General features: G+C 39.6%; 1 protein-coding gene across 1 annotated transcript in view; it reads left to right on the top strand.

The window, feature by feature from the left end:
- The first annotated feature begins 10510 nt into the window (after positions 1 to 10510).
- Positions 10511 to 20452, top strand: part of TRUB1 (TruB pseudouridine synthase family member 1) — a 35937-nt gene continuing 25995 nt past the window's right edge. Inside the window, exons 1-2 of the mRNA XM_037496105.2 lie at positions 10511 to 10829; positions 14393 to 14491. Coding sequence (XP_037352002.1) covers positions 10553 to 10829; positions 14393 to 14491 — 376 coding nt within the window. The 5' untranslated portion in view covers positions 10511 to 10552. The remainder of the gene's footprint in view (positions 10830 to 14392; positions 14492 to 20452) is intronic.

Genomic DNA, 20452 nt, shown 5'->3' with positions numbered 1-20452 from the left:
CCCAGAGACCAGCAGTGAGAGCACAAGACTGCTCTTTTATCTGTGACTAAAGAAGCTAACAGGATGACTCAGAGGCCAGGGAAAATATGCTTGAGGGATTTCTTCCTTCAGACCCCTAAAATGGGAGAAAGATTAATGGCTGGCAAAGTCACACTGCAGATTATAATTCTCTTCAGGCAGGTCACAAAGGTGCACTGACAAACTCTGTGAGGTGAGGAAAGGGGAAGGCTGTGCAGCTGCTTTCAAAGCTATTTCTCAGAAAAGAAAATCTCTCTCTCAAAAAATGACACCAGGTCTAAGCATTCTCGCCTGGCACCCTGTTTTATGTTGATGAGTGAACTAAATGTGCTTCATAATAATCAGAGAATGGAATTTATGCACATGAAATATGTAAATATTAGATACATATGTTTAATAAAACACGCTGGCTTGTTTTAAGCTCAGAAATGAATCAAGGCTAAAATTTCATATATGGGTTTGCTCTTCTGTTTGATGAATTACACAGACTGGCAGCTTTATGAATGCCATAACCACCCCAGCTTTCTGATAAACTGTGTCATTTTTATTTTATAACAGATAGCAGAATCTCAATATTCTAAAAACTATAGGAGAGAGAGAAAGAGAGAGAGAGACCCTTCTGGAATATGTAATTACTATCAAAGATAAATATGTGGGGTGTGATGGAGTTCAGAAGATGCTACCCCAAATATTGTTACCTTGACATATTAAATATCTTAAACTGAAGGACTATAGGAAAAAGGCAGAAGCAGGAAGGGTACCCTGACCTTCGCCTCTTTCCTCTTCTTCCCTGAAAGCAAGAGATAAATCTCCCATGTGAAACTAACCTCTTTGTGCCAGCGGGAAGGAAGACATTCTTTTCAACAGAAATGGTGAATTTGGGACTGAGAAATCTGTACCAGCCTTGTTAAACTAATCCTTATCTTCCTTTTTATTTCTTTACCAATCTACCCCAGGCCCAAATCCTTTGTTTTGTCAATTATTCCTAAATTCATTGTTTCTTTGTCTGAAAGGTATAGCAGCTTCCTGCTCCAGCCACTTCTTTGGGTCTTCATTTTCTGACAAGAGCTTAGAGTAAAAATTTGTTAACAGTTGTACGTTTTTCTTCTGTTGGTCTGTCTTTGTCAGTTTAATTTTTAGATCTAGCTAGGAACCCTAAGAGGTAGAGGGAAACCTTTTCCTTCCCTACATGTGGGATCCTTTAGCAGTATAAGCTAAAAATAAATCAGTTCAGCTATGGACTGAGGCATTAGGGTCAATTCACAAACCAGATACAAATTCTGACTTCCCATTTTAGAGTTTAAGAAAGTGATCGAAGTCCAGCCACAATAACTTTGAGTATGATCTTAACAGAATTATATCAGAATGCCTTTCTTTCCCTTCAGGATCTTTGTAGGCAGAAGTAAATTTTACTTCTGGGGAAATGATCAGGGTACTCACAGTCAATTAGTGTTTGTTCAAAAATGGGAGAGTGGAATGGAAAAGAAATTCTTATTAAAAAGTCTATAGAGTAATAAATGTATAATATATGTAATTTCAATGGTAAATGGTAAAAAGTGATTTTAAGATTTCATTCTCAAGCTTTGTTTTTTTCTGAAATGTTTTTTCATACATAATCATGAGAATCAAGATGTTTTCAGAGCCAAAGCATATCTGCATAATCAAGAAACTTATGCAGCTAAGCCTTGGCTCCAATAATGAGAACATATTTTTATTTTCTAACTTGGCCAAAACATTCAGATTTTTTAAAAAATTGTGAAATAGATACTAAATCACAGATTAGGAGGAATGTATCTAAATCTTCTCCAGGCCAAAAAAAAAATCAATCTTATATTTAAAAACCTGTAAAATATTTAAAAGAAAGATCATGATTTTCTAAATTCAATTAAGTAGTAATAGGAAAGGTTGAAGCCTTCAGGAGTTTTGAGATAACAAATGGACAGGGGGATAAAGCCTTCTTCCTCTGTACCCTCCAGGCACAGTCCATGCTAAATAAGAGGCTTTTCATTCAAGCTGATAATGGGAAACATCCATCACCTCTGTCTCTGAGTCCAGCCTTAAACCCTTCCTCAAGTGGAGAACATTATTAAACGTTTAAAGAAAACTGAAGTCACAGAACCACATTTCCCCAGCTTATGATAGCAGAGATTAATCAATGAAGACAATTTGTACATTATCTTTGGAATGTGAATGTAGAATGGATTTAAATATTCCAAATCCTTCCAGCCTGCTTAAAAACTGACATTGATAACACATTCTCCAAGCTGTTTATAAATGGCTTTATTTGTTGCAATGGTCTATGTGAAAGTTATTTTAGGCGTCTATGACAGAGCAAGTGCATAATAAGCATTTGTTCTACAAATGAATGAAGAAATGGATGTTAAAGAACATAAAAACAATTTTGACAACATTTGACTAGTCCCAGAATACTCTGTACTACTGTATTTGCCATCTAGCTATCCATTCATCCATCCATGCATCCATCCATCCCACATATTTAGTTGATAGTTAACTATGAGTATATGACAAGTACCATTTGATAAAAATTCAATATTTATAATTTTATATACCAGTTTCATTTGGGAATTTATAAAATATCCTGGGTGCTCCTTGATAACATGTGCACATTATAAGGTATCAGTGGTGCCCTTTGAATGAACATTCTGAGAGCTCAGGGGTAATTATAAGGGATCTCTTTTTGGACCCCCAAAGCAAATATGTCAAGTATTCACACACATTATGAAACATCTTTATTACCCAGATCTTTCTGCATCATGTCCCTTCCCCTGTCCACCTTTTTACCACCTTTTCCACATTTATTTAACCTGAAGTTCTACATTGGGGGAGGGTAGGCATACTGCTTCATTTACTTATTTCTGTGAAAATGTGGTTTTTACTTTTTTTGATAGAGAGGTCATGAGAGCCAACTAATGCTTTGGCAGGTGAACTTGCTTTAACTGCCAAATGAGTCAGATGAGATGGGAACATTAATTTATTTGAATGGACATGACTTGACAATGCCATAAAGAGGTATTGGTATAGCTTAATGGAACAAACTGTCAAGAAAACGGAGATTGGGTGTGGAGTGATTTGGCAAACATCAGGATGTTTTCATGTTCACAAATATCTCCTGTCCCTAATCTGGACTCTAGTTTCTTGGACTTCTCTATTGAAATGTAAATACCCCTAGAGAAGCAGAACCTTAAACTATTATCAGATGTTAAGATTAGATTAAAGTTGCTGAGATTCAAATGTTTTGATCTATACAGGCAGTAGTTTTATTTTGCTTACATCATATCTGCCTGGGCATAATTCATCAGATTGCCTTCTTATAGAACTGAGGAAAGAGAACAAAATCATTGTGACAGGGAAAGAACTGGAACAGGAAGTATTGCCTAGAGCTAGGCTTGTTGTCATAACACCTCCCTCATTCTAGACATGATAATTTTGTTATTGCTTCCAAGATTACGTTAGCTGGTCTAGTGGCCAATTTATATTCAAATAAAATTTGTGTTGCACTCATGCAAGGCTCAATACAGACTTTTTCTCTTAGGATGATTCTAAACCACATTTTTTGTGACCAGCTCTTAAAAATTAGTGTAGAGCATCCATATTCTAAGACTTAATGTTCATTTCCGTAAAAAGTCAAATGCAGCTAAACTCTCTAGCCAATCCATATTGGTTAATGGTTACCATGCCCTGGTTAAAATAATAGACTTTGGAGTCAGGCAAACCCTGATTCCACTAAATCTACTGCCATTAATAGTTACTGGATTTTCAGCTTAATCTTTTTGAGTTTCAATGTTTCTGTTTTACCCAGTAAAAATACAGTCAAGTGTTGCTTAACAATAGGGGTAGTAGATACATTCTGAGAAAGGCATTATCAGGTGACTTCATTGTGCAAGCATTGGAGATACATTCTGAGAAAGGCATTATCAGGTGACTTCATTGTGCAAACATCACAGCCTTTACTCACACAATCCTGGATGGCAAAGTCTACTACACACACGTAGGTTGTATAGCGGGACCACTGTATTATGTGTGTTCTGCCATTGGCCAAAGAAGTTATGTGACACATGACTGCACTTCTCAGGATTGGTAGACAAGTTACATGTGGGTTGGATGAGTTATTGTAGTGATCCTGCGAGTTCCTAGGATTAAGACTAGTTCTTGAATAGCTCCTGGGAGATAACCTCTGAGCCCTTGATATATATCCTGCTCATAAGATTGTTTCAGTTTTCTTGAAGTCTTGGCCACACTGTATCAATTAATTAACATAGCTTATGACACCCCCCTCCCCCCACCAAGGACTTAAAGTAAACACTTGATTTTTGTCTGCCTGAGGCCCTGGACCACATGGTTTCAGTTGGATCTGTTAAACACAGGAGATTGAGTAACTAAGGTCAGTCATGCCCATGCTGTATGTCTTACATGACTGATTCCCAGTGAAAACCCTGGATAGTAACATTCAGGTGAAAGTCCCTGATTGGCAACACTTTACAGATGTTGTTGCATTTCATTGCTGGGAGAATTAGGTGTTATTCTTGTGACTGCACTGAGAAGATGCTGGAAGCTGTGCCTGGTTCTCCTGGTGTCTTCAGCCCATGTACCTTCTCTTTGGCTGATATTAATCTGTATCTTTTTGCTACAGTAAACTGTAACCATGAGTATTCCAGTTGTTTTTAATTCTGTGAGTTCTTCTGGGGAATCCAAGTTGAGAATGGTTTGGGGTACTCCTGACATACCCATTGACTCTATAGCCATAGTCCCTTGGTGTGATTCCCTAACTTCATTCACTTTGTTTTTGTGACTCAGGAATAATGCTAATAAAAATATCCACCTTGAAATGAAATTCTGGCATGAAACTACAATTTAGTTTCTCCACAAGCATGTCTTGAAAGTTTCTATAGAAATTTCAGGAAAATGTAAAACACTAGTAACCAGATCATTTGGACTTCAGCTTTTCTGGATGTATCCTACATGCTTGTGATTATTTTTTTAAAGTTCACCTTTAATTATCTATACTTCCTTAAAAAAAAAAAAACAAAACAAAACACTCTGCTTAATTAAAAAAAATTGTGAGGGCCTCCCCAGTGGCGCAGCGGTTGAGCGCTGGGTTGCGAAGCTGCCCGCAGCCTCTGCAGCGCCGGTTCAATCCCCGGAGGCTCCCCGGCCACCGGAGAAGGGCCCCACATGGCGCGCAGACCTCTCCTGCCGCCCGCTGCTCCCCTCAGCAGTGTACTTCGGCCCTTCTGCCTGCTCTGCTCCCCGCTCTGGCTCTGGTGAATTCTCTCACCCTCCTGTGCTTCTGACTGTACCCAGTGCTTATATAAATAAATAAATAAATAAATAAATAAATAAATAAATAAATAAATAAATAAATCTTTAAAAAAAAAATTGCCATACCCTTTTCCTAATCACAAAGGAAATGTATGGTCGACTTTAAGACATTAAGAATATTTACATCTTAGTAAAACTTTCTTAGACATTTACCTCTAAAGAAATCACAACATATTTTCTTTAGATACCTTAGTTCACAGCAGTTTCTGATATGATCATTAATTTCTTTCATTACCTTATCATTCCTTCTCTTTTAAGATAATCCTCAATGGCATAGAAATTTTTACCTTTTTTTGAACTTTTCAGCTCTAAAAAAGCTGGAAACTTTATCTTCCTGTTTATCGGGAGCACATTTTATGCTCCCATTTTTAAATGAGGGCCTTAAATTTCATGGTCTGTAAGTTCTCATTAAGCACTATTTTCTGATTCTATCATCTATAGGAAGTTGCACAGATGAGCAATAATTGAGAAACTTTTTAAAGAATGGATTTCTCAGGCATACATGTCTATGGCATGGGTCAGAGACGTGCCCTAGGAAAGCAAACAAACACAGGGGAGCCAGCGACATAGGGGAACCTGAGTCTTGAGTTTTATTAACGACTCTTGGAAGCACATGATTAGCTAAAGACAGTATGGAAGCTGATTTAGAAAGCTGGAGCCTTATAGTGGAACATTATTAAGGTAGTCTTGTCCTCCATAAAAATTACAATGGAGACAAAGCATTTGGGGTCACTTGAGTTAAACAACAACCGTTGTTTAATATACAGCTGCTATTTCATGTGTTCAGTCTGCAATGTTTCTGGGAATTGGTACTTCCCTCTACATGGCTTCTGCTGGAATTGGCATGTTCATTTGCCCATTTATTCAACAACTATTTATTGACTGTTATATCTGACACTATTGTAGGCCTTGGAGATAAGGCAATGAATAAAGCATGCAAAAATTCCTCATAGACCTTATATTCTGATGGAAGGAATGAGACATTAAGCAAAATAAGTAAATATTTAGTACTCGGATGAACAGTGTGGAGAAAAATCAAGCAAGAAAGCAAGCAAAGAAAGTGCTTGGGTTGAGGGATAAAATGAGGTAAACACTCTGTTCTGTAGGTGGTCTGGAGGGACTTCAAGTGGAATATTTTTGAGACTGGACCAATACAGGATGGATTACATCAAGAATGTGGAATGAGAGGCAGAAAAAGGAGCCTACTAGAAGCAAAAGAGAAGGATGAAGAGGACACAAGAAAGTAGTATTAAAATAAATAATTTGGGGAGAGAGGAAGATGGAGAGGAAAATGGGGTGTATGTGGGGGAAGGACTAAGGAAAGGGAGAGAAAAAGAGAAAGAGAAAGACTCCCAAAGTCTGTACAATATTCTGGTATAATTCTGATAAATCTTTTTTCCCACTACACTGGTATAAATCAGTTTCTGTCACTCCCAGCCAAGGAATCTTATTAACTCATAAATTAAATAAGATAACCTGTAAATTCAAGGTACGTCTAATGTGGGAGATAGAGGACACCCCAGAAAACTAGACCTTGATGCATCTGATTTCAAGATTACAGATTTGATAGCAGAGTAGAACTTGATGCATGTGTTCTCACAAACTTGAGTTTGTGTTCTCCAGCATCCAGGAAACAAAATATACAAGAAATGTCCATTTCTTTGTTTTCTTAAAATTCAACGAACTGACTCTGCACTGAACTGTGGAAAATTCCAATGGAAACATTATTTTTCACCCTTGGTTATGCCCTCCTTCCACCCTGGAATCAACAGAATTTGGAAAGTTTACTGATGTCTAGACAACTGGAAAAAAGACTCTTAATTATCAAGTCATCATTGTTCCAGTCTGCTTTAAACCTTCTTAAAGTTCCCAACTCTCTGCTTCTACACCAGGAGAGCACAGAAATCTTTGCTGAGGCTAAAGTTTGCCTTGCTCTGTAAGATGTAGCCATCCCTTGTTAAGTCACACTGGCTTCATAGAAAAGGGAAAATCTTAAAGCAGACTCGCTATTCACTAATCCCAGGGCTTGCCAACCTTTCAGTTTCTCTCCCCCAATTCTCAAAATAATGGCCTCCAAGACAGTGACATGCATAGTGCTTTTTAGTGAGTTTCAGCTTTTTCTGACGGACCATGAAAATAAGTGGCTTCTTTCCAGGAATTTCAGCTTTTGTCCATGCAAAACCTTCCCAGACAAAGATTTTTTTGCCTGTACCACATAAAATTTCCCATTTAAATATTTTTAAGTGTATAGTTGTGTGGAAATAAATACATTCACATTGTTGTGAGCCCCAAAGATTTAATGAGTGATCTGGTTGAAATGTGAAAGGGCAGAATATAGGAATAAATAAATACTGTGTTTAAAACAATTGTCTCTCCTATGTTTGTTGAACAATGGGGGCAAGTTCAACTGGGGACTCATAATTGGTGATTCTGAGAAGCTAAGAGGTATCATTAAGGTACTAGATACTAATATGCAAGAGGATAAGGAGGAGAAAAATGTGACTGTAGGGAACAATGAAGATGAACTTCATCTGTCTCACAGTACTCACAGTACCCTGTAATGTACTTGGGGTGGAAGTAAAACAAGGACTTCTTCACTCTGCTTATGCTAGGATCAGAACAGGTTTCTGAATTTTGTTGGCAATGAATAACTTTGAGAGAGATCTCAAGTTGAAAGTTTAATTTTATGAATGATGATAATGGCTTTGAATAGCTAAGGAACCTGTCACTAAGGGATGCAGTGTACAAAAGAGTATTAGAAATCTTAGAACTTGGGCCTCCCTGGTGGCGCAGGAGGTTGAGCGTCGCACTGTGAAGCTGTCTGCAGCCTCTGCAGCGCGGGTTCCATCCCAGCAGGCCAGCGAGAATCCCACATGGCACAGCAGACCTCTCTGTCTCGCCTGCTGCTCCCCTCAGCAGTGTATTTCGTCAGTCGGCCTGTTCAGTTCCTCTCTCTGTCTCCGGTAAATCCTCTCACTCTCCCATGCCTCTGGCCTGTACCTTGGTTCCTGTATAAAAATAAATAAATCTTTAAAAATAAATAAATCTTTAAAAAAAATAAAGAAATCTTAGAATCATTAAGAATTTCAGAAGCTGGGCCTCCCCGGTGGCGCAGTTGTTGAGCGCTGGGTTACGAAGCTGCCCGCGGCCTGTGCAGCGTCTGTTCGATCCCGGCTGCTCCCCGGCCACCAGAGGAGGGTCCCGCATGGCACGCAGACCTCTCCTGCCGCCCGCTGCTCCCCTCAGCAGTGTACTTCGGTCCTTCTGCCTGCTCTGCTCCCTGCTCTGCTCCCTGCTCTGGCTCTGGTGAATTCTCTCACCCTCCTGCGCTTCTGACTGTACCCAGTGCATGTATAAACAAAACAAACAAACAAGCAAATAAATAAAATAAATAAATAAAACATGCCTCTATTAAAAAAATAAAGAAAGAAAGAAAGAAAAATAAATAAAGAAAAAAAATAAATAAAGAATTTCAGAAGCTGTAGGAGAGGTGAAAAACCAGACCAAAGAGTGGCAGCACCCCGAGGCAATGCAAGATCCTGGCAATTTGAACTGCTCTTGCATATTCCAGCCGCAAATTTCATGATAGCTGGTTGGTCTCTCTACCTCTTTTCAGCCTTGGGCTCCACTGCCTTCCTACTCATGAGAAAGGTGCCCCTACTTTGCAGCAGTCTCCTGGCGCAACTTTTTGACTGCAAAGAAGTAGAGATCCACTGTGATGTGAAAGAACCACAGATTCATCATCAGTGTACAAGCAACATCTTCATGTTTAGTGGTCAGTGCACTTCTTTTCTTCTCATGAACCTGCTTTACATCACACTGCAGAGGGTCGCAGATGACAGCCAGCCCCCTCTGTATATCAGTGCTGAGTCCATTAAGTACTTCAAGGATTGATGAAGAGCTGCAGTGGGGATTAGAGGAGTACTAGGATTGTGGGGGTTTTTTGGCCCATTATTTGCTCCAATCTACACTGACCTCTCCCTCAATGACAACCGCAAAGGGCTAAATTTTGGGATGGTGGACCTTGGGCGCTGCTCTGAGAGTACATGGTACAAAGTGTATCCTCCTCATCAACAACTCCCTACCCTGATCCTATTCTAAGATGGGAAATAATTTAGGACAAGAAAGGGTGTGCAGTCTTTTGAACCTTCTGAGAGTATGTTCTGAGAATTCAACTAGAATAGGCTGTCCCAAAAGGCCATGAAGTTATCAAAGGTTGGTGATAATATCCTTGAGGAGGAGTCTGTGACTCCATTCACACTGCAGTGCCATACTTAAGGTTGGGTATATTTTAATTCTGATAAATTGAATGAAGCACTGAACTAAAGGAGTCATGGTTCGACCCACGAGGAGGAGCCTGTGACTCCATTCACAATGCAGTGCCATACTTAAGGTTGGGTATATTTTAATTCTGATAAATTGAATGAAGCACTGAACTAAAGGAGTCATGGTTCGACCCACGCCACAGCACAGGCCTGTATTTTAAGTTTTCTATTCTTGGATGTTGAGTCCTTTTATTTGTTAATTTTTAAAGATTTATTTATTTATGCATCCAAGAACTGGGGTACAGGCCAGAGGTGCGGGGGGGTGAGAGGATTCACCAGAGACAGAGTGGGGAGCAGAGCAGGCAGATCTACTGAAATACACTGCTGAGGGGAGCAGCAGGTGAGACAGGAGAGGTCTGCTGCCCCTTGTGGGTAGCTCCCTGGCCGGCCGGGAATTGAACCCGTGCTGCAACAGCCTCACAGCGCGGAGCTCAACCCGCTGAGCCACAGGGGAGGCCCTATTGAGCCCTTCTAGTTGCAGAATATAGGTGGTTGGTGGGATCGGGAGAGATTTTCGTCAACTAGATATATAGATAGACAGACAGACAGACAGACATGGTGTTGGGTTCTGCAGTTTAGCACCTAAAGTCCAAATTACATCTGCAGCACAGCACTACCTTCACCTAAGGAGATAGAATTATAGGAGAAAAAGATAACACCCAAGTCCTTAGCAGGCAAAGCCACCACTCAGCCTGCGCCCGAAGCCGCGAACTACAATTCCCACAAGCCCTTGCGACCCCCGACGCTCAGCGAAGCAGCTGAGCGGCGGAATGAAGCGGGGTGGGGGGGGGCGGATTACAGCGGGCGCGCTCGTGGTGCGTCATCAACGTGCGACTCCACGCTACAAAACGGGTTTGGGCTACAAAAGTATGGCAGCTGCTGAGGCGGCCGAGCTGTCGTCATCTTTGAAAACAGACCCAGTCCCGGTCCCCGACACTGCAAGAACGGCCGCAGCCACGGCCGCCAGCTCCTCGGCGACGGCCGCAGCCGCAGCGGCGGCGGCCAGGGCGGGGCCCGAAGCCGGGGTCTCCAAGGCCGCTTTGGCTACTAAGCTGCTGTCTCTGAGCGGCGTGTTCGCCGTGCACAAGCCCAAGGGGCCCACCTCAGCCGAGCTGCTGAACCGGCTGAAGGAGAAGCTGCTGGCAGGTACGGCAGCCCGGGTGGGGACAGGCCGAGCGGTCGCCGCGAGAGCGGAGCCGTCGAGAGCGCCCCGGGGAAGGGAGAAGGCGCCCCTGAATTAGCTCTGGACGGACCTCTAGGGCATCTCCACCCGGACTTGCCCCGACGTGCACGCCTAGAGCCTGGTTGGCAGTTGTTCTCAAGGGTAAACAAACCAAACAAACCAAACCCTACACAAACACAAATAAACGCCTGCCTGCTCTTGGCATACAGACCGATTTTTCTGTGCTCATCCCTCAGGAGCCTTGTTTGGTTCATGTGGATGAACCCCCATCCCAAGGAAGCGTTAGCTCTGCACCCTCCAAGCTGCCTTCTTGAGAATCTGTTGGAAATGCAGATAGTGCTTCGTTAAGAAAGACATAATGCAGCGATATTCACATGGTGGATGTAAACAGCAAAGCCCCTCTTACAGGAGCAGAGTCATACTCCCTGCCCGCACGGAGATTGTGATTCTGAAGGTGTGGGGCATTTTTAGGAAATTACTTTTTTAAACTGAGAGATACTCTTTTTTTTTTTCTTTAAAGATTGATTTAGTTATGCATACAAGAGCTGGGGTACAGGCCAGAGGTGCAGGGGGTGAGAGGATTCACCAGAGACAGAGTGGGGAACAGAACAGGCAGATTGACTGAAATACACTGCTGAGGGGAGCAGTGGGCAAGACAGGAGAGGTCTACTGCGCCATGTGGATATCTCCCTGGCTGGGGATTGAACTTGTGCTGCAGTGGCCTCGGACAGCTTCACAGGTTGCGTCTCAAACCCTTGCGCCACCAGGGAGGCCCCAGACTGAGAGATACTCTTAACTGAGGTGGTGGTATAGTCGTTTCTGCATCCTTTGGTGGTAACACTAGCTAGATGTTCAAGATCCCCTAGAGTTTGGCTCTCAACTTTCCATTAAACCAGCACAGGAACTTTCTTACATGTTTATTGTCCCCTTGTAAACTTGACCCTTTTTTTAAAGTGTAAAGACAAATTATTGGATAGGAGCTTATTACCGTGTGCACAATACAGATTCAATGTTTAATAGGTACTCTCTTTCTAATGTTTTATTGCAGTGTCTGTCTACTCAGTTGTTACAATTTATTTGTACTTTGTTACTTGTAAGGATGTGTCACATAGGGGATGTGTCACATAGGGGAAGGAAGGCATTCCATCAAGGGCAAACTTTGTGGTGTCCTCACAGTGTTCTTTCGTACAAATTGCTGCTTTTGTTTGGCCTGGTTTATTAGCTAAGCTAGGGCCTTTTCTGACCCAGGATGGAAAGGTGACCATTCTTCAGAAAGGTTTCTGGGAAGATCACAGCAATATCCTGGCCTTATGGTGACTCTGCTTCCAAGGACTGAAGTTTAAAACTGATTTGAAGGCCTTTGCTGGACCATCTTCAGGAAGCCACTCAGATGTTGACATTCTTACTACTTTCTGTTTCTGTCTTGCTTGCACTGTGCTGTACTATACTTAGGTGAGCTAGAGCAGGGCTTCCCAGATGCCATTCTGAAGGAATTGCCTGGGAATGCTCATTTTTAAATTGTATTGTTTACTATCGAGATAACCTTGGTTTACCGCACTGTATATATGATTTAGGGATCTAGGATCTAGATTCACAATTCTTCAGACATGTTACCTCACCACACCTCCCACCAAAGGACCCATAACCCTCCCCCACAGCCTATTGCACTCCCTCCCTCTTGGCTTCCCACTCTCCCCAAACTCTGATAGCTTCCATTGAGATTTCAAGGGTTTGTTTTGGTTCAATTTTGTCTGTTCTTTTGTTTCTTTATACTCCACATATAAATGAAATTATCTGGTGTTTGTCTTTCTTCTGATTTATTTCCACTTAGTATAATCCCTTCCAGTTTCTGAGAAGGTTCTTTAAGATACAGATTCCAAAGCACACTCTAAAGCCAACCAGGAGGACAGTCATGATTTTGGCCACAGTCAGTGGTTGTGTCGTCTATTAACGGTCACTTGATCTTTAGGAATATGAGCTAGGCTGGGTTGCATCGTCTTTTTTTTTTTGATTTCCAAGCTAAACACTTTGGACGTTAAGAGACAGCCTCCAGAGTTGCTTCCAACTTTTTGCTGAGGTTAGTTTTTCTTTGCTAGGAAATTGGGAATTTTGATTTGGAGAGGAGGGCAAGGAATATAGGTGGTTGAAAACTTCAGGTTCTTAGAAGTAACCCTGTGTGAGATGTACTCCTCACGTAGGAGAGCCGGGACGTCCCTAAAGAACACCAGGAAAAGAAAAGATTTAGAAGTGAAATCCATGACTTTAAAAACCAGGCGCTTATATTAAAAGCTAAGTTCATCACTCTCAACCTAAAAACCCACTACTACCAGGAATTTACTATATCTCTGTGGGTTAGCCTGAATAGTTAACCACTTAAAATTTTTGTGTGTGTGTGTGTGTGGGACCCTCGCCGGCGGCCGGGGAACGAACTGGCACTGCAGAGGCTGCGGGCAGCATTGCAGCCCAGCGCTCAACCGCTGTGCCACCAGGGGAGGCCCCCACTTAAACATTTTTTTAAATATATATTTAAAAATTTTATTTTATACATTTTTAACATAATTTTTCCTTTTTGCTCAATGTGTGCATTTTCATCTTGGTTATAGTCCCCATACAATTCCCACCCTCCTTGTTTTGATGCTACCTCCTCCCTCCCTTCCCTGGTTTATAGTTGCCTGTTGATTTTGATTTTTACTTTATTAGAATTAGGTTTTTTCCTGGCCCCTTATTTAGGTTTTCTAAATTCCTGCTATGTGTGAGACTATCCGGTATTTTTCTGTCTGGCTTATTTTGCTGAGCATGATCCCTTCCAGCTCCATCCATGTTGCTGCAAATTGCATGAGTTTACCTTTTTGATTGCTGAGTAATATTCCATGGTGTATATGTACCACATCTTCTTGACCCAGTTATCTATTTTTGGGCATTTGGGTTGTCTCCATAGCCTAACTATTGTAAACAGTGCTGCTATAAACATAGGGGTGCTGGTGTCTTTTTGACAAAACTACAATGAGATACCTAATCTTATACCAGTGAGAATGGCACATATTAAAAAAACTAGCAACAACAAATGTTGGCGAGGTTGTGGAGAAAAAGGAACTCTCCTGCACTGCTGGTGGGAGTGCAAACTGGTCCAGCCACTATGGAAAGCTGTGTGGTGATTCCTCAGTCTACTAAAGATAGAGCTTCCATATGATCCAGCAATTCCACTCCTAGGTATTTACCCAAAGAACAAAGAAACATTAATTTTTTTTATTATTATTGAAGAAGCACTGATTTATAACATAGATTTCAGGTGTACATTAAAATTTTTTTTCCTTAGAAAATGAATACTATTATCTAGAATGACTAACTTCGGAATACTATTTCTTTGTGATTTAGCATGTGTCTATAAATTTTAAAATCTGTTTTTTTATAGTAATATCATAATATTACTAATGTTTATACCAAGTATTCCATATGCCTCTCCTGATATTTATGAGATCTAACTTCATTTGTCTTGGTAATTTTCATTTTCTATTCCATTTACTAGAAGCTGGAATGCCTTCTCCAGAATGGACCAAGAGGAAAAAGCAGACTTTGAAAATTGGGCATGGAGGGACTCTAGACAGTGCAGCTCGAGGAGTTTTGGGTAAGAGATATGAATAAAAGTTTAATGTAACTGTCAATATCAGAAAGAAATATTGATTGAAAACAGATAAGATTGATTCAAGTCATGTGGTATTTTCAGTCTATGGAATTTTTTAGATCTATTGCATTTATAGGTCTAAAACAGCCACTTTTACGTGGTTCATTGGAGAACGAATTGTATTTACAGAACAGGGTTAATATAGCAGGCTAGAAATTGCTGTCTTCAGAAGGGCCTCTTGCAAATCCTGACCATTGGCTGGCGTCTGGGAAGTAGGTTTTGGGTGATATCCCTACCTTTCCCTATCTGATAAGGGTGGCATGCTGTGCTTTGACTGTTTGTACTGAGCACTGCCTTCATAGCAGGAGCTGGAGCTTTATTCTACCACATAGGCAGAGGCAGTCTGGGTGACCGTCCTTCTCATCTCCTCCAGTAAAAACTTTGGGTGCTGAGTTGCTAATGGTCTTTTCCAAGCAGGAGCGTGGCATACATTACTGCTTTTTTCATTATTGGAGAATCCTTAAGTGTACGGTCATACACACCCCAGCCTGCCCCCGCATCGTGGGCAAGAGAGAGCATCAGGAAGCCTGAGCATGGATTTCTTTACTGCCTTTTTCCCTGATGACCAGTTGTGCAACATTACAATGTCACAGTAGTAAATCTTCGCCATGTATGAATCTTCCAATGTGGGATGGACTTGGGGACTCTGAACAAGGTGAAATGGCTCTTTTTTCTGCCAATATAGAATTTAATCTCTGAGAACAGCTCTCTTGAGAAGGTAAACCTAACAGTTCCTGAGAGGAAGTCACTCTCTTTTGGAGACATAGTATTCAGTGTTTTATTGCTTGTGGAGAAAAATTGATAGAATTGATTGAGGGGAGAAAAATCACTTTTTCTCCTCCTCCCCCTTTTTTCTGCATCTGGTAGAGGTTCTGCAGTTTGTCTTTATAGACTGCGAAAGTGTGTACCTAGTAAAAACTAGGGTATATCTTACAATTTTTTTCTGTAACTGTCACAAAATTATTTGTTGGGCTTGCACCCAAATCCACCTTCCCCTCATTTTAGAAAAAAACTTTTATGGAACAATACTTACCTTTTTACATGTCTGCTGTTTTCATTCTGTTTCAATTTTTTAAAATGTTCATCATAATCAACTAAATTGATTTCATGACACACTAATGGGTTGTGCTTATGGTTTGTAAATTACTGTGCTACAGTATCCAATCCATTTTATTAAAGCTAAAATTAAACACAAACAGCAAATCTGATCTAAGCTCTCCAAAGGAAATGAGTACTTATTTAGAAGAAAAGGATAAAATTGGTGAGTTATATTTTTCAAGAAAATTAGAAACAATGCATGATTGTACTTTTTTTAAATTATGGAAGTTGAGGTTAAATTAGGGAAAAAAAGGCAAGTTAATGTTCCTCCACTAGGATACTTGAATAGGCAAATTCTGATAAAGTTCCTGTTTCTTACCATATGAATGATAACCGTTTTTTTTGAGTACCTACTGTATGCGAGGTCCTTGGCTCATTCATAAATTATGTTTTAATCCTCATTGTAACCTATAAGATAGCTATTATTAACCCTATTTTACAGAAGAAGAAATAAAGACCCAGACAGATAGAGTAACATGTGCCTTATGATAGTGAGTGGCACAGTCAGGATTTGAACCCAGAACAGATCTGCTTAATTCCAAAGCCTCTGCCCCAAAATGGAATGGCAAATACCTGGCAATCCTGCCATTGTTTCCTCCTCCTCAGACTGATCACAGGAATTACTAAGCAGTGCTCCTTGCCGTTGGCCCTGAAGTGGCTTCATGATTCTTACCAGTTCAGCACTGCTTTAGTTGAAGCCTGTTTGTCATAACTATTCTGTTGTTTTTCAAGGCATGGTACTATAAATATAAGAAAAGAGAGGATAAGGTCTGCTGCTTGTATATAAATATACCATTTATATTAATCTCTTGTTGTTGTTGTTACTCATTGTTTTGCAGAAAGTAGTGATAGTCAAAGCAATGAGTAAAATAAGTTTATTTTTTATCCTAAACATAAGGGATCTTGTTCAAGCTTCCATGTTAGTATTATGAAGGGGAGACATTTAGCTAAGATTTGTGAGTGGAAGAAATTGTATTGGAAATAATTTTCCATTGGAGGTTTAAGTTATATTTTCCCACACAAGGAATTTATAATATGTTCATATGTAAAACTTATTAATTTTTCTTATACAGATGAGGAATAAAGCTTCCAATAAAGAATAAGGTTTTTTTTTTTTTTTTCTTTTTTTTTTTTTTTTTTTTTAAAGATTTATTTATTTGTTTATTTATACAAGCACTGGGTACAGTCAGAAACATGGGAGGGTGAGAGAATTCACCAGAGCCAGAGCAGGGAGCAGAGCAGGCAGAAGGACCGAAGCACACTGCTGGGGGAGCAGCGGGCGGCAGGAGAGGTCTGCGCGCCATGTGGGACCCTCCTCCAGTGGCCGGGGAGCAGCCGGGGATCGAACCGGCACTGCAGAGGCTGCGGGCAGCTTCGCAACCCAGCGCTCAACCACTGCGCCACCGGGGAGGCCCTTCTTTCTTTTTTAAAGTAGGCAGTAAGTCACAGAATAAGAGATAGTTGGAGTCTAGGTTAGCAGTTCTGGAGACTGTTAAGAGAAACTGATGTTTGTTGTTTGGTAAAAAAATTACCAGGCTCTGATCATATGTGAGTTTAAATACTGCCTGCTTTATTTACTAACTACACACACCTTGGGTAAATTCCCAAACTTCTTTGAATTTCAGTTTCTCTCTTAAAGGGGGGTAATATCTACTATAATTCTCTGGAGAGTTATTGAAATATCTGTAGATTGTGCCCTGTGAATTACTTGATAAACCTTTTTTTTTTTTTTTTTAAACAAAGCTGAATCTGTGTGAAAAGATATGCCCTTAATTTCAGCATTTTAGACTCTCTTTTCTGGCTTTTTTCCTTTCTAATATTAATGGGTACTGATTTGAGAATTTTAGCTGACAATCTTGATGTAATCGGAAATTCAGGTTTATAATTCTGTTAACCTTAACCTATATAATATATAAAATGTATATATTTCTATACAGTGGGCTTACAGAATTCTCAAAAATCCCATGTTAGGCAGAATAATGTCCCCTTGAAAATGTTTACCTGTGAATATGTTAGGCTACATCACAAGGGGGAATGCAGTTTGCACGTGGAATTAATGTTGTCAATTAGCTGCATTTAAGTAGATTATCCTGGAACATCCATGTGGACCCAGAGTGATCACAAAGGTCTTTAAAAGTGGAATTAGTGGCAGAAGAGAGTCAGAGAAGAGGTGGCAATGGAAGCAAGGGTTAGAGTGATGGAATTGTTGGCTTGAATAAGAAAGGAGGCCATGAGCCTTCTCAGGAGCTAAAGGGGATTATACTAAGCAAAATAAATCAGGAGAAAGATAAACACTAGGTAATTTCACTCATATGTAGAGTATGAAGGAATGTGAGTGGCCTCTAGAAGCAGGAAAGGCAAGGAAACTCCCCTTTGTCTGGAGATTCTCCCAAGCACATCCAGAAAAGAATGAGCCATATTGACACCTTGAATTTTAGCCTATTGAAACCCATCTCAGACTTCTAACCTCCATAAGTGTAAGATAATAGGTTTATGTTGTTTTAAATCACTGAGTTGATAATTTGTTATGATTAATTTAGTATAACTCACATAAACTGGAAATTTTCTATATACCATTTTAAAATTATTTTTTAACTTTAGAGACTATAAAGTTATAGTGGAAAACTTTAGAAAATGCATAAAAAGCAAAGGTCAAAATAAAAATTACCTCTTTCTATCCTCCAGCAATAATTATTGTTAACATATATGCTAAACTTTTAAGCTGAGCTGTTTTATTGTGTGTGTTTAAATAAGTGTATATATTTAAAGTGTTGAAATCATATCAGGTGTTTTCGCCAACCACAATAGTATGAAACTTGAAATCAGTAATAGGAGAAAGCTGGAAAATTCACAAATACATGGAAATTAAACCACATACTTCTGAACAGCCAATTGGTCAAAGAAGAAATTAAAAAAAAATGTTGAGACAAGTGAAAATGGAAATGCAACATAACAAAACTTATAGGATGTAGCAAAAACAATTCTAAGAGGGAAGTAATTTTTAATGGCAGCATGAATGTTGGATAAAATATAATTTATTTAAACATTTGCCTATTTGAGGTGATTGATATTATCAGAGAACATGAGTAGAACTGAACATCTTTTTAAAAATTTCTTAGATACATTTGATGTGTAATGTGTGGATTTAAGGTGTGCAGCATATTTGATATATTTATATATTGTAATATGGTTGCCTTTGTAGCAATAGTTACCACATTAAATACTATACAGTATTTTACCCATATTCATTATACTGCAAATGATAATGATCTCTGAGGCTTATTTACTACTCAATACAAACTTGTACCCTTAAGCACCATCAAGCTTATCTCCCATTCCTATGTCCTGGTAACCACCATTTTGTTCTTTTTTTTTAAGAGCAGGTTTGACTCTTCTAGATTCTACATATAAGCGATGTGTTACTTATATTTGAGAAACATCTTTATGAATAAAACTTTACTTTTTTTCGATTATTTTGATCCCTAGATATGGAGAGAGACAGGTGTTTTAAGATGATTGTAAGGAAGGTCTAGAATGAGATAAATGGCTGTAGAAACTTCCAACTGCAAAAAGCTTTGGAATTACATGTATAATATTCTGCCTGTCCTAAAGTGGTTCTCATCATAAATAAATTCTGTCTTTATGATTTGAGAGTAGAATACTTTATGATTTGGATTGGTTTGGAGACGTGGGGTTTTTTCTAACAGAGAAAATATTTGAGCACAGAGCATTTGGGAGATTAAGGGAGAATAGTAATTTTGAGACAGTACTTGAAAAAGCCTGTTATTTATTCATCCTAATTCTTCACACTTTTCCACACTGCACTTATACTTTTCTTTCATATAAACTGCTCTTCTCTGTGTTTGTTAATTGTAGAAATCCAACTGACCTTTCCAGATTGTTGGCTGAAATCTTCTCTCCTAATGTGAAGCCTGTCCACTGCTCTTTTATATTGCTAGTGTAAAACGTCATTCTAGTCTTAGTTTTGTTAATTCACTAAGGACTAAAACCAGGTCTTATTAATTTTTACATCTATATAATTAGTACTGAATAAAGTTTTGAATGATTGAATGGGGAAAAGTATAAAAATTCTGCCCCATAAACTGTCCTTTGAATGAAAAGTTGCAGGTTGACTGGGTCTCAACTCCAGGTGATTTTTCTGTACAGTCTTCCTAAAATTCTGCTTTCTGAAAATCACCTAACTTCATTGGGCTTTGATATTCTTGGGTGCAAAATGAGAGGGTTCAGCCAGGAAACTGAAAGATGATTTTTTGTTTAAAATCTGTTATTTTGGATCATGTAACTAGCAGAGAAATCATATCAATTCAACATATCGATCATGATAAAATCATATCTGTCAGTCTGCTTTTAAGACAGCATGTGCTCTGGTTGATAAACCCATAGTGCTCGTATTACGTTTGAGAATGTGTTTATTCCTTTTTGTATATGCTTCTCTCTTTAAATCATGTACATTCTTTTTTTTTTTTTTTTTTTTTTTTTGTGGGACCCTTGCCGGCAGCCGGGGAACGAACTGGTGCTGCAGAGGCTGCGGGCAGCCTCGCAGCCCAGCACTCAACCGCAGTGCCACCAGGGGAGGCCCAAATCCTGTACATTCTTTAGGACTAACACAAATTGTTTGAAATGTTTGAATGAAGCTTTCTCTGACTTCTTTAGCCATTTAGCATGCTCCCTCCTGTGATCTCCTACAACAGTTATTCTCTGTGTTCATTTTGACAATCACATATTGCCATCATATTGTTTATTCACACATTAATTTAGACAACCTTTTTTGAGCACTTGTCTGTA

This window comes from Talpa occidentalis, unplaced genomic scaffold, assembly GCF_014898055.3.
Source record: "Talpa occidentalis isolate TD23 unplaced genomic scaffold, MPIMG_talOcc4v2.1 talOcc4.8, whole genome shotgun sequence".
Taxonomy (NCBI): domain Eukaryota; kingdom Metazoa; phylum Chordata; class Mammalia; order Eulipotyphla; family Talpidae; genus Talpa; species Talpa occidentalis.
This window is presented reverse-complemented; position numbering and strand designations above follow the sequence as displayed.